General features: G+C 35.1%; 2 protein-coding genes across 4 annotated transcripts in view; one reads left to right on the top strand and one right to left on the bottom strand.

The window, feature by feature from the left end:
- The window catches only part of LOC118196457 (uncharacterized), a 35,882-nt gene extending 24,029 nt beyond the window's left edge, over positions 1–11,853 (bottom strand). The window contains exon 1 of the mRNA XM_035367917.2: positions 11,619–11,853. Within this exon, the coding sequence (XP_035223808.1) occupies positions 11,619–11,682 (64 nt within the window). The 5' untranslated portion in view covers positions 11,683–11,853. The remainder of the gene's footprint in view (positions 1–11,618) is intronic.
- LOC118184878 (glutamate receptor ionotropic, kainate glr-3-like) overlaps positions 1–14,105 on the top strand; it is a 180,096-nt gene that overhangs the window by 68,030 nt on the left and 97,961 nt on the right. The window lies entirely within an intron of this gene.

Here is a 14,105-nt window from a genome sequence, read left to right as displayed (position 1 = left end):
ATTTGTAAACTGTGTAATGTGGAACATAAATTATTTAAATGTCCTAAATTTCAAAACTTCAGCTTAAAAGATAGAGTCGATTATGTAAAAAAACACAACTTATGTTTCTGCTGTTTTGGATATCATGGAGTGAGAAATTGCCCTTCAAATTACTGTTGTAGGTTATGCAGAAAAAAGCACAATTCGTTACTGTGTTATGAGCGAGAAAAAGTTTCGATTCCCGAAAATAGAGTCAGTTGCGAAATCGCGTCTCTGTCGGATCAACAGTCAGAAGCCCGTAAATCTACGGAAGCAACGAAACTGAACGTTCACATAGAGCCATTCATAAATAAGGTTAACGAGTGTTTTATGACAGCTAATGTAAATAAAAACTGTAATGCAGTTAATAAGAGTCCTACTAGCGACAACGATTGTTAAGGAAAACGAAGGAGAAATATTTCCAGCCAGAAATTTGCTTGACAGTGGAAGTATGATTCATCTTTGTTCATCGGAATTAGCTGAAAAAGCTTCATTTGCAAAAGGAAAATGTAAACTTATCAATAGGATATTTATCTGGGATTTCCACAACGATGAAATCAAAAAATGAGTGCGGTTATCTTAAATAGAAAAAACACGTACAGTCGTAAACTAGATTTTTTCGTAATTCCGAAAATTACTCATTTAATGCTTTCTAGACAAATTGATGTCTGTAATATTGAGATTCCACAAGGAGTTACGTTAGCTGATCCAGACTTTCACAAACCGGGTAAAATTCAGTTACTTCTTGGATCTGAAATAGTTGCGATTTAGTAAGATCCGGGCAAATTTATGTACCCAATGCAAATTTAGTGTTACAAAACATTTGGGTATTTAATGAGCGAGAACATTGAATATTTACGACATGAGGAACAATTAATGCATCGTGTGTTAATTTATGACAATGCCGAAGCGCAGTTGAAGAAGTTTTTTGATTTGAAATCAGTTGGTATTAGAGATGATCCCAACTCGTACGATGAAGATAAAGCGTTAGATTAAGTAAAACTGTTAGTTTCAAAGATGGTCGATATGTTGTTAGCCTACCTTGGACGAAAGGTGGGGAACATTTGTGCGACAATTTTGGTGTCGCAGAAAAAAGAACAAAGATCCTGGTGAGGAAGCGCAGCATGATAATGTATTATACTTAAAATATAGAGAAACTTTAGAAGAGTACCTAAATCAAGGGATAATAGAAAGAGTATTTGATTTTACGAAACCAGTAAACAAGCCAGTTTTTTATATGCCGCATCAAACAGTTTATAGAGAAGAAAGCATTACGACAAAAATGCGTATTGTATTTGATGCGAGCTCGCATTAAATAGGTAGTCTGACCCCAAATGATTGTGTGTGACCTGGTATTAATTTGAATCAAAATACATTTTTCTTGCTGATATATGTTAGACTTAATAGAATTGCAATCTTAGGAGATATCGAAAAGGCATTTTTACACATCGTGTTAGTTGAGAAAGATCGAGATGCAGTTAGATTTTTATTTGTTAAGAATATTGATACACTTTTGCAGAATACCGAGGATCAGCTAGAGGTGTATAGATTTACACCTGTGCTCTTTGGTGTTAATGCCAGTCCCTTTTTGTTGGCGGCAACTGTAAAGCTGCATATCCAAAAGTATAGAAACGTGTATTCCGATACCTTTCAAATTCTTGATACATGTATGTATGTTGATGATCTTGTGGAGCAGATGATGTATCAGAAGCCTTAAAAATTTCAAGGGAGGCAAAGGAAAGCTGCGTGGAGCTGAGGATGGACCTACGCAAATGGATGACGAATGATAATCATTTAGCTAAAAAATAGGAAGAAGAAAATTTTGACATTAATCCGCTAAGCTCAAATGAGAAGGTACTTAAACTATTGGAAATTCAATGGAATATTCAGGAAGATAGTTTGAGTGTAGAGACTTCTTGTTTGACTGCAATTTTGAGGAGAAACAAAAGTACCAAACGCTTCATTCTCCAGACAGCTGGAAAAACATTTGATCCTCTTGGACTCATCATACCATTCACTGTTAGAATAAAACTTTTACTACAAAAGCTATGGTTACGTAAACTACCATGCAATGCTCATAAAGTATTTCTTCCGCTTTCCTAACGTGCCTTCGTAGTGTAGTGGTTCTGCATGCTGGGCCAGTATTCCAGAGGTCCGTGGTTTGATTCCCGGCGAAGGCGTTTGCTATTTTTCCTCTTTCCTGCTTCCAAAAAAATACCTAATGTCTCGTCTCAATGGTGCAACGAGCTTTCGGAACTTAGTAACATTAGTGTTCCAAGATTTGTTTTGGATTCATGTGATGAAAATATAGAGATCCATGTTGTTTCTGACGCAAGCTAAAAGTCGTATGGTACAGCCGTTTACGTAAAATTATAGAATCGAGAAAAAATTTCTACGAATTTGCTGGCTTCCAAGAGCAGAGTTTAACCTGTCAAAAAAGTTTCCTTGCCTCGCCTGGAATTGCTGAGTGCACTGATTGCTGCAAGATTGGGAATGGAAGTTAAAAAAGTTCTAGATCGTAAAGATTCATCTAATATTTTTTTTTTCATTTTGAGTGATTCTAAAGTCACACTATTGGATTAAAGGATCAAGCAGAAGATGGAAGTCTTTCGTTCAAATTCGCGTTGACGAGATTCAGAAGTTGACTAATCCAGATGCAGGGTTTTATTGTTCAACCAAGGACAATCCAGCTGATCTTCTAACGCGTGGAGTTAGTGCCTCTCCTCTAGTGAGCAATTCCAAGTGGCGTACTTGTGCAGAATTTTGGGAAGAGCCGTATCTTCCCTACAAGTGCTTACAACCAAATAGTTTCAGAGGTTGAGAACCTAACACTAAGTGAAATGGAATCCGTTGTGCAAGAAAGCAAAAGTTCTATTGACATTAATGATATTTCTGAGAGAACTATGTTGATTGACATGAACTCTTACGTTTTAGACGAACTCTTGAATATTAGTAACAATTATTATAAAATTATTAATGTTCTTTCTTATATTTTTAGGTTTATTTGTAATTGCAGAAATGAATCAAAAAAGATAGGCCCTCTTCAACTAGAGGAATTAAGAATAGCTGAGGAAACGCTCATTAAGCATGAGCAAAGGGTTCTGTTTTCTGTTCTGTTTTATAACAGGTAACTTAAAAAATTTACATCCCGTTGTTGATCGTAAAGGAATAATTCGTGTTGGTGGCCGTCTTGAAAAAGCTTCTTTACCATTTTCTGAGAAGTATCCTGCAATCCTCCCAAGAAATTCTAAGCTAAGATTTATTTTTCTGGTGCACAGAAGATTATTGCATGTTAGCCCTCAAGGATTACTGAATGCAGTACGTTTAAAATTTTGGCCATTAGGTGGTAGAGATTCGGCGCGAAAAACAATGCTTCTTTGTGTGACATGCTTTAACACATTGACTGCTTATCACGTGCTTGCGCGTGGCGTGGCGCTATCGGCGAAAAGCCAATCACGCGCCAGCGCGTGATGTGGGGTGATGTCTCAGTAGCCAGTCACGCGCTGGCGCGGGAAAATCCACTTCTGATTATTCATTCTCTAGTTCATTTGGCATTGCTTTCAGGGTATTTCTGCTGGTATTGGCATGTAGTTATGATTAGAAACTATCTGTAAATAATCGTGGTTTCGAATTTAATATTTAATTTTTGATTGAAAAAATAATCTTGTGATATGAGTTATACAGATGATAATTGTGCAGGGCCTTCGAGCCCCAAAAAAAGAAAAGTTCAAAATAATAAGAATTTAACGGATGATGAAATTGTAAATTTGTTGGCTGAGCTATCGGACGAGTACCCGAGTGATTATAGTTACGACGGCTACGACAGTGACAGTGACGAAGAATTCATTCCTCCCAATGATGCCCATGATATTTCGGATTCTGAAGATGAAGATGATGAACAAATCGTTCAAGGTGCAACATGTCAGCGCGATAATTCCGCTATAATGGAAAATTTAACTTGGGAAAACGATTCAACATCCATGAAGCAGTTTTCTTTCATAAAATCCGAGTGTTTGCTCCAAACTGTTTCAGGTAACAATCCTACAGATTACTTTCGGCATTTTTTCACCGACGGTATCTTGGAGGAAGTAGTTGCTGAAACTAATGATTATGCTCATAAAGTACTTTTTCACCGTGAAAAAAAGAAACATTCACGAATCAATGCCTGGAAAGACACTACAAAAGAGGAACTTTTGACATTTGTGGGATTGATCTTACATATGGGAACTATACGAATCAACCGCATACAAGATTATTGGAAAACCGATTCACTGTTTGGTTTACATGTTTTTTCTGAAAACATGAGCAGGAATCGGTTTTTATTATTACTGAGGGCATTGCACTTCGCAAAAATTCCAGAGCAGAATACAGAAATTCCAAAGGATCGATTATATAAAATAAGAAGTATGGTAAATTTGTTCAACGCACGAGTATCTGAAATATATTACCCAGGACGAGAGATTAGTTTAGATGAGTCGATGGTATTATGGCGTGGACGACTTATATTTAGACAGTATATACCAAATAAACGTCACAAATATGGTATCAAGCTGTACATGATCACAACCCCTGATGGTATGGTTCTCAAATTTATGGTATATACAGGTATGTTGGATGATTCTGGTGGAAAAGGACATGCACAGAAAGTCGTAATGAATTTACTTGAGGGAATGTTGGATGTAGGGCATAGCGTATTTATGGACAATTATTATAACAGCTATGAACTGGCAAAATGTCTTTCTGATAGAAAAACTCGTTGTACTGGGACAATTAGAAACAACAGGAAGACATTTCCGAAAGAGGTAAAAGAAAAAAAACTGAAGAAAGGGCAAACTGTAGCAAAATATACTAATGGTGTGATGATTGCTAAGTGGAAGGATAAGAGAGACGTCACTTATATTTCCAATGAATATAAAAATGATGTGGTGGAAAAAACAAACAAAAGAGGTGAAGTTAAAACAAAACCACTACCTGTAATTCAGTATAATAAATTTATGGCAGGTATTGATAAGCAAGACCAGATGCTTGCTTATTATCCTTGTGAAAGAAAAACGATTAGGTGGCCCACGAAAATTTTTGTGCATATTTTGCAAATAATGATGTCCATTTCCCACTTTATCTACAACAAGTATTCCAATAGAAATATGTCACTTTATGACCATCGTCTATCCGTGATAAGATGCTTATTGAAACAGCCATCTGTTCATCGTGCTTCTGTGTGTCATCCATCTGAATCGGAGCATGTACTAAAAACGCGGGAAGAGAAAGAAGGTGGAAAAATACTGCGAAAGCAGTGTAAAAGCTGTTATTCGGAAGGAAAACGAAAAGATACCATATATGTGTGCAAAGTTTGCGAAGGATCTCCCGGATACTGCCTAGATTGTTCTAAGATTACACACAAATAACACTCTAAAATGTAAGTTTATTAATAATACCATTATAATTATCATGTAATAAATTCATTTGTAATATATATGTTTGTAATAGAGATTTATATAAAAATAATGCATACTGTCACTTATTTTACTTATTTTGATTCACTTTTTGCAAATCACGCGCCAGCGCGTAATGTGGCATTTGGGAAAAAAATTGTTGTGCAGTGCCAATCACGCGCTGGCGCGTAGTTAAGAAATTCCATATGGAAATGCTTAAATAATACTTAGATATAAAATAATCATATTTCATTAATAATTTTAAATCATATTTCCAATAATTAGTATGTTGGCTTCTGGGTACAATCTATTTCGATGTCAAGGCAATAACTATCAACCCCATCTCTAGAGACTGGCACTCAATGTGTTAAATGCAAACCGATTTTGTCTTCACAGATTATGGGTAATTTACCATACGAGAGAGTTAATAGATCACCACCATTTAGTGTTTAGTGTTTCAGGTATGGATCTATGCGGTCCCTTTTATGTAACTTAAAAGCATCAGAGAAAGGGTTTGCTAAATAAAATTTACATCTGTGTATGTATATGTTTTGTGACACGAGCTATTCATCTTGAGCCTTTGTCAGATTTAACTTCTAGTGCTTTAATTGCCACTCAAGCATTTCATGGCCAGACGTGGCAAATGTGCGAAAATATTTACTGATAATGCCCCTAATTTTGTAGGAACAAATTCTCTGCTGAAGAAATTTTACAATGTAATTAATTTTCCTGACAAACTTTGGCCTCATATTTCACGTCTGAAAGAATGGACTGGAACTTTATTCCTCCCAAGTCCCCTCATTTCGGAGGGCTATGGGAAGCCGGTGTGAAGTCCGTAAAGCATCACTTAAAGAGAACGATAGGAAATTTGCGTTTTATATATGAGGACTTTGAAACTATAATTGTGCAGGTAGAGGGAATGATAAATTCGAGACCTCTTACATCTATTTCTAATGATTTTGTTGTCATGAAATTTTGACCCCAGGTCATTTCTTAATAGGGAGTTCGATACAGGCGATTTCGGAGCCAATGATAATAGACGTAAATTAAAATCGGTTAAGCTGGTGGCAGAAAACAACGAAAGTAGTTCAGATTATTTAGAAGAAATGGTCAAATGACTATTTAGGAACTCTGCAGCAGAGAACCAAATGGATGGTAGAGAACGACAGTATTTCTGATGGTACTATGGTACTAGTCAAGGAGGACTATCTGCCAATTTGCAAATGGATTTTAGGTCGGGTTATTAAAGTCTATCATGGATCTGACAATAAAGTAAGAACTGTTAAAATCAAAACAAAATTAGGAGAATTAAAAAAAGCGATCACAAAGATTGCCGTTCTTCCTGTAGAAAACTGAAATGATATTTTTGCATATGTATTGTATTTTGTTCTAGTATTGTAATAGCTGTAGTTATAGTAACAATATTATGTTGTTATTAGTGTGTTAATTTTGTTTTAAGAATGTTTGGTTTCTTGAAATTTTGTAATTTCAAACCGGTGTTAAATCCCTTTGAAGCCAGATTTACTGTTTACAAAAGAATGTTAATTACTTTTGAGTTTGCTTCAGTGGCGAAGTAGAGTGACAGTGGAATCCTGAGTGTCTTTCACAAATGAGTAAAATAAAGATGATGATAGTATCGTTTAGTTTGTTAATTAGTTTAATTAAGAGTTACAGTCCATTTAGAATTTAGCCGGACCACCGTATATTAGTATAAATTTTGAATAAAACTTAATGAGATTTAAAAACAGGTTCATAAATGTCCCTTCTTTTTTGGGGGGAAAAATTTATTTCAAAAATGTTCATCACGTTGTAGAATCATTAGGTTATATGAATGAGGAACGGGAAAAATCTGCAATGCTTTTGCCGGAATTCGAGTTCCGGATGCCCCGAATACGCCTCGAGCGTTCTTCCAGTTGCACCAAGGGGGCATGCGGAAAAGAGGGAGAAGATACCTTAAAGTATTATTTTATGTCATAAATGCAATGTAAAATACCGAAACAACAAACTTCCTCAAAGATTTATGTCCTTACTTCCTCAGATTGGACTATGGCCATTAAAAATCTCCTATTCCGATGGGCTCAGTCAGCTGTTCGGTCAAATAATCTAAATCTCTTGATCGATTTTATGATTTGAAGGCAGGTAAAGAGAGCATATTTAAACCAAATTCTTTATAATGACTCTTATGGCTACAGTTTAGAGGCTCGTTCTGAATGTCATTGAGCTGGAAGGATAGTCAAGGATTATCCTTCAAACAATAACACCGGAGCTGTTCTGACTTCAGCAAAGTTTCCTGGACTGCCAAGCACAGAGGATTATAGACATCGATCATGTGTTTGATGTTAACAAGATTTTGGTGGAAACATAACATAAAGTCTCGTAACATGATATGACAGTTCCATGATATGAGGCTGACCATTATGAATGATGTTTGATCTTGCTAGTGCGTTTGGTTTTGCATGGAATTAGATTTTTGGGAATTTCTAACCCTTCCTCTACTTTCATGTTATCTGAGAAAAAAGTCCAAAAACATAATTAACAAATGAACTGTTGTTAACACTTCTATATTTATTTATTGTTATTTTAGCGATTTTATTTATTTGTTTTCCACTACTCTTTCTTTTTTCTGTAATATATGAGTTGATTTGTTGCGCTTAAAGTTACTTATAGTCTACTGGGTTGTAGGGTTTATATTTATTTTAACTAACATTTATTTTAAGCTATCTTTCCTGTCAAGCCTTTACTTTCCCCTAGAATTGCCAATGCCAGAGTATGTAAATTTTAGTAGAACGCGCAGATTATTCAAATTTTAAGCAGAAGTAATTTGACTTAAATAGAAGGGAAACGAGATTTGTAAGTGTGCTTCTTGAATCACGAGCGTGAAGGTTGCTAGGTAGAAATTTAAGAACCGCGCGTTTCGACCTGTGTGCCTGCTTCGGCAGTTAATTCAGAAAGTTTGCTGAAATCTCAGCTGTATCTTAGAACGCGATTAAGATAGTTACAATTATAGAGCCTCGTAGATAGTGACTTCGTTAGTTATTCATCCTGTCATTCATTTTTAGTTGTACTTTCCTATTTTTGTTTAACCGCCGGGTCGGCGTAGCTTGTGAGCGTCGAGTGAACGCAACTGTGACTTCTAAAGTGAAATAAAAAGGGAGTTAAAACCCTTCTTAAGAGTCTGTGTAATTTCGAGTTCACAGCAGTCACTACTACTATTGCTGACAAGTTGGGGCCTCTCAACATCACAGGGTTTCAGAAGCTAGTATTTGGGTGCTAACTGATGTTTGGGTTCCAATAGACTGAGTTGATTTAGCACTTGTGGAGAAGGAGCAGAATATGAAGCAGACTGGATAGCCACTTCACCAGAATTTTCTTGTGTATGAATTATTTCCAAAGACCAGAATTTTCTTGTTCACTGCATAACATATTTTCTTTCTACATTTCTTTTAGTTTTATAGAATTAGAATTAAATTTCCACAAATGCATCCCAGCATCTTTAAGAATTTTAGCGGCAGTAGAAGGTAAATAGTACGCCTCTACATCTGAGTTTGAACCGGAAACTAAATCATCAGCATAGAGGGATGTGTGTAACATTTCATAAACTTTACAAAGTTCTTTCTTATATTTCTGAATATGACATTTGAATGCAGCAGCTAAAAATAAAGGGGCTACAAGTAACACCGAACGATACTTGCGTAAATCTTAGAATTTTGAAGTCAACTGTCATATCATCAAACCACAAATTTTCAGATAATTTCGGTCTTCTGGTGTTGAGCCAATTTGGAGAAAAGCATTCTCTAGATCCGCACAAAATGCGACTTCATGATTTCGAAAATGTATAATAATATCTAAAATGTTTGAGTTTAAATTGGACCTGGCCATAAATAATAATTTAAACTGACTTTCTTTTAAAGAAGCATCAAAGACCATCCTCACTTTACTGGTGGCTTTATCATCCCTCCTAACGAATCTATGCGGCATGAAGTAACCGTTCTCAATGTCATTATCTGAACATTCTTCAACTGCCTTATTTCTCTTTTGTTCAGTAACAATTTCTTTATATTGTTGGAGAAGTTCGTCATTCTTCGCGAGCTTACGATTTAATTCGAAGAAAAAAAAAGATTCTTTGCTATTTTAAAATTAGTCCCTAAGCCTTCCTTAGAGTCCTTCCACATCGAAAATTGATCGTCACTAACACCAACTGCTTCAAGGTCCCATTAATTTTTTTAAATATTCCTACTCTGCATTTGCAACAGCTAGCTTGAAAACCGAAGCATTTTTATTTTTCGCTTTTCATCATTATGCGTGGAACCACAAAATGACTATCCAAGTAAGTTTTCACACACGAAAAGCGATTTGGATTGTCCGTCCCTGGGTTGTTTATCTGCCAGAGATAATCGGCGCCTATCAATAGCTGTACTCGAAGGTTACAGAACGTATTCCAATGAGATAACTCGTATTTCTTTAATTTGCTTTTGGCATCTACGTTTAGTGTAGGTGGATAAATTATCGCGGTAGAAATTTTATCTGTAACCAACGTCTCAATACATATATTTAGTTCGCGGAATTTCACGTTCTGTAATGTAACCTTGACAACGTCATAAATATTTTCTTTTAATCTCGCCAAAAGAGTATATTATCAATTTTTCCTTTCTGACAACTTGGGATTTTAATTACGATATTCTTTCGTAATAAATGTTTGCTGACTACTACTGTCAAAAAGACATAGATCAAATTTTGATTTTAAATCGGATGATATTTTTAGGCAACATGTTTGCAATATAACTTTATTAAATAAATCTAAGTTTTTAATCTCACATTGAGAAACGGAAGTTACTATGGTATCACTTTCGCTTTTAGAAACTTTGGGAGGCCTTTCTTTTGGTTTCATTCATATCGAAACATTATGAAACAAACTACCACATATTTTACAATACTCATTTAGAAATTTACACTTCGCAGCAATATGGAATACTAAAACATACAAAACATTTCCCTTCGTTCTTTAGTTTTTTACGCTTCTCAGGAATCGAAAGCGATTCACAGAAATTGGTATTATGTTCTGAACTGCTTCAAAAGAAACAGTTATTCTTACACTAGTTGACAAAACAGATGCTATAGGAATATTACGTTTAAAATTTTAGTTTCTATATTTTTCTGGTTTATCATGAAATATCTTTACGGAACTATTCAAATGCATCGTAACTTCACGTGATTCTATTTCTTCTTTAATAAAGGATATTAGTTCATTGATGTCCCAGTCCGAACTTTTGACGCGTTTTATATTAAATTCTAAAGCAATATCTGATGGAATCAATTTAAATACAATTGAGCATAATAAATGACCATAACTTCCATATGCAACCCCTAAAGAGTTTAAACTACGAATCTGAATTTCACAGTTGTCATAGAGCTCCTTCGAAGCTCTTACGTTAGAAGAATATTTGCAGGAATAAAATTCAAAAGCTTATTCATATGGGCGTTAATAACGACATCGGTTATACCAAACCGTTCTTTCAAAAGGACGATAATTTGCATTAGTTAATGAAAATCCAGATACAGCATTAGCTGCACTTCCACCTAGCAGTGATTTCAAATAGAAAAATTTATCAACTGGTATTAAATGCTCATTGGATCTATATCATTTGAAAACTGGCTCCAAAACTCAAGCCATAAGCAAGAACCATCACAATATTTTTCGATTATAAGCTTTAGAAGCTTCATAAAATAATGTCCAGTGTTATAACTCGGAACACTATTTTCACTACTTAAAACACTAGAACCATGAGATTAGTTTGAGGGTTAGAGCTCAAATTTGTATCTAAATACTGAGTAATTCTCTTTTTCTATTCAATATTTTTTTTCATTGTAATCTTCAACAACTTCAATTTCGGATTCAATATCTTCAAGTGTTAAACCCCACTCGATTTCACAATTTAGTTGTTAAAGACCATCATACTTTTCAATTCATTGCTCTTTGAAAACACTTAATTGATCAATTTTTTGTTCACCAGTCATTTCCGACGTTTTCGTTAAAATAGCTTCAATTTTTGTTATTATTTTTGCAATAGCGGGTTCCGCTGCGCGTTTCCGCTTCAATTTATCAAGACTGTCCATTACTTTTATACTATATATCAAAATGTATCAAATTATAAATAAGCATGCACTTACCTGATAAATTTTGAATTAAGAACTTACAATCCTGTTGCCTAGTAACCAGAAAATGAAGCAGCATTTTGCACTTCCAAGCAAGTTAGTCTAGTAATTCTTACCGCGCAAAAACTGTTCAATAAAGCCACTTCAGTCTGTGAACCTTCGAACTAACTCATTGACTAAAACTGTATATAAAATTTATTTACAACATGTTAGCTATCCTAAATTAGTCTCAAAACGAGAGCTCAAAATCACTACTACCGACTCAGTCGGTTCTTGCAACAATTTTTACAGAACAGAATGCAACAAGGTTGCCACAAAAGTATACAAAACCAAATATTCTCTTCAGCGCCGCCTAACGGCCAAACCGGCAGTCACAACAACCACGCCCCTCATTTACTAGGACCCTGTTTTTTCCTTTGTGACACCGGTCTCCACGCACGGAAAACATGTAAAAAGTTTACTCATCACTCGAAAACTAGAGACAAGAGCTGTAACAGTTTCTCATGACGAGCCCCAACCTCCAAGAAGAAAAACTGCAAGATATTATTTTATTTTTATATTATATTTTAAAATAACCACTCTATTATTAGTGCAAAGGGGTTTGTCCCTAAAGGACTATTGTTTTCGTTATGCGATTTTGCCTTGAATCACTATAAATGTCCGTTTCACTTTTCAAACTGTTGCCACCCAATGTTAGAGTCCTGCATTATATTTGAAGAAATTAAATAATGAAAAATCTGCATAAATGTATGTATATTTCTCGCATTGTGATAAAACAACGGTACATAGAGCCATCGAATTTTGAATGACGTAATCCTCCTACGAATATGGGCATATGGAAAACCAAATTTGAAATTTGGAATTTGTTTTATGCTCGATTTCATATTTTGTTAAACTTTAACGAATTTTTTAGTAGCAAACTGGACGATTTAAAAGCGAGCAATGGCAACACTCCGCGGCGGGTAAAAGAAACCTTTTATCTCCGCGGCCGCGGAACTGTGTATCGGAAATTCTAAAGATAGGCTGATTTTAAAATTATTTTGCGACATTACTACTGAACTGAATTTTATGTTTAAGTGCAAAGAACATGATATATAATAAATAAAGGTAACGCACAAAACGTTAAAAAAACATCCCTTTGGACGTAATTTAAAATCTGAAACCTTTCAGATTTTTTTAAAATTTTATTTTATTTTTTTATTCATAATAATAATGTGTGTATGTGTATTTAATTATGGCAAAGCACACGAGGGCTATCTGCCTAAGAGGAGGGATGCCTTCGTGGAGGACTTTCTAGGGGAAACTGGCTCGTATACGCGTTACACATGGGGAAAACCACGAGGGCGCCCATGCAGCCAGCCCGTTCACTGGATTTGAACCTCGGACCGAACTACCAGTGTTTAGCGACTTTACCGCTCGGCCGCTGGTGGGCCCATAATAATAATGATAAATTAATATCGGGTCTTCGAGGTGCTTATTCGAGTACAGGGCAACATATGTTCAAAATCTAGCGGCCCTGGATGATGCTGTTCTTCCACATTCCGAAGAAAATACAAACATACATATATAATTACACATTTTTCGTTTTTTGCTGCCTTTTTGAATAAGAGCTCTGCCAGTAGTGTAGTGGCCCAAGTATTGCATGAGAAACAATTATTTGTTATTTCATATATTTATTTGTTCATGTGTTTAATTATTTTATAAAATTAACTTTAATATTTTGTTAATATTCATATTTATATTTCTTTTATGCTGAATGGCAACAAGTAGTTCATATTTATATTTAAATTTCTTTATGCTGAATGGCAACTAATTCTGATTCATGGTTGCTAGGTTTAGGTTTCAAAACGTTGCTGTGCTAGTAGCGTCGCATTTCGATAGCTGGAAAATAAAAAGCAATAAACTTGGCTATTTGTTTATAATTCATGCTGTTCCTAATCATAAATTAATTTTAAACATTAGTAGCCAGGGCAACATCGTGGTGACCCTGCTGACAACAGTAACTTGCAGCGACCGGACTGAAATTCGGATGTGAATCAAAAACATTCTCGCACAGGCAGAACTATACGTTTACCTGTTAGATTTAAGGACGGACTCTAAATTATTCTTATTAATTAGTGGTTAACACTGCAATCCTAGTTACTACCTACTTCTCCATCTTCGTGACGTAACTTAGTTACTGGTGGGGGAGTAGTGTAGTGGCATAAGTACTGCATGAGAAATAATTATTTATTATTTCATATATTTATTTGTTCATGTGTTTAATTATTTTATAAAATTAACTTTAATATTTTGTTAATATTCATATTTATATTTCTTTTATGCTGATGGCAACAAGTAGTTCATATTTATATTTAAATTTCTTTATGCTGAAAGGCAACTAATTCTGATTCATGGTTGCTAGGTTTTGGTTTCAAAACGTTGCTGTGCTAGTAGCGTCGCATTTCGATAGCTGGGAAATAAAAAGCAATAAACTTGGTTATTTGTTTATAATTCATGCTG

This window comes from Stegodyphus dumicola, chromosome 9, assembly GCF_044657685.1.
Source record: "Stegodyphus dumicola isolate Sdum_Otavi_A_Nest chromosome 9, ASM4465768v1".
NCBI classification, from domain to species: Eukaryota; Metazoa; Arthropoda; class Arachnida; order Araneae; family Eresidae; genus Stegodyphus; species Stegodyphus dumicola.
This window is presented reverse-complemented; position numbering and strand designations above follow the sequence as displayed.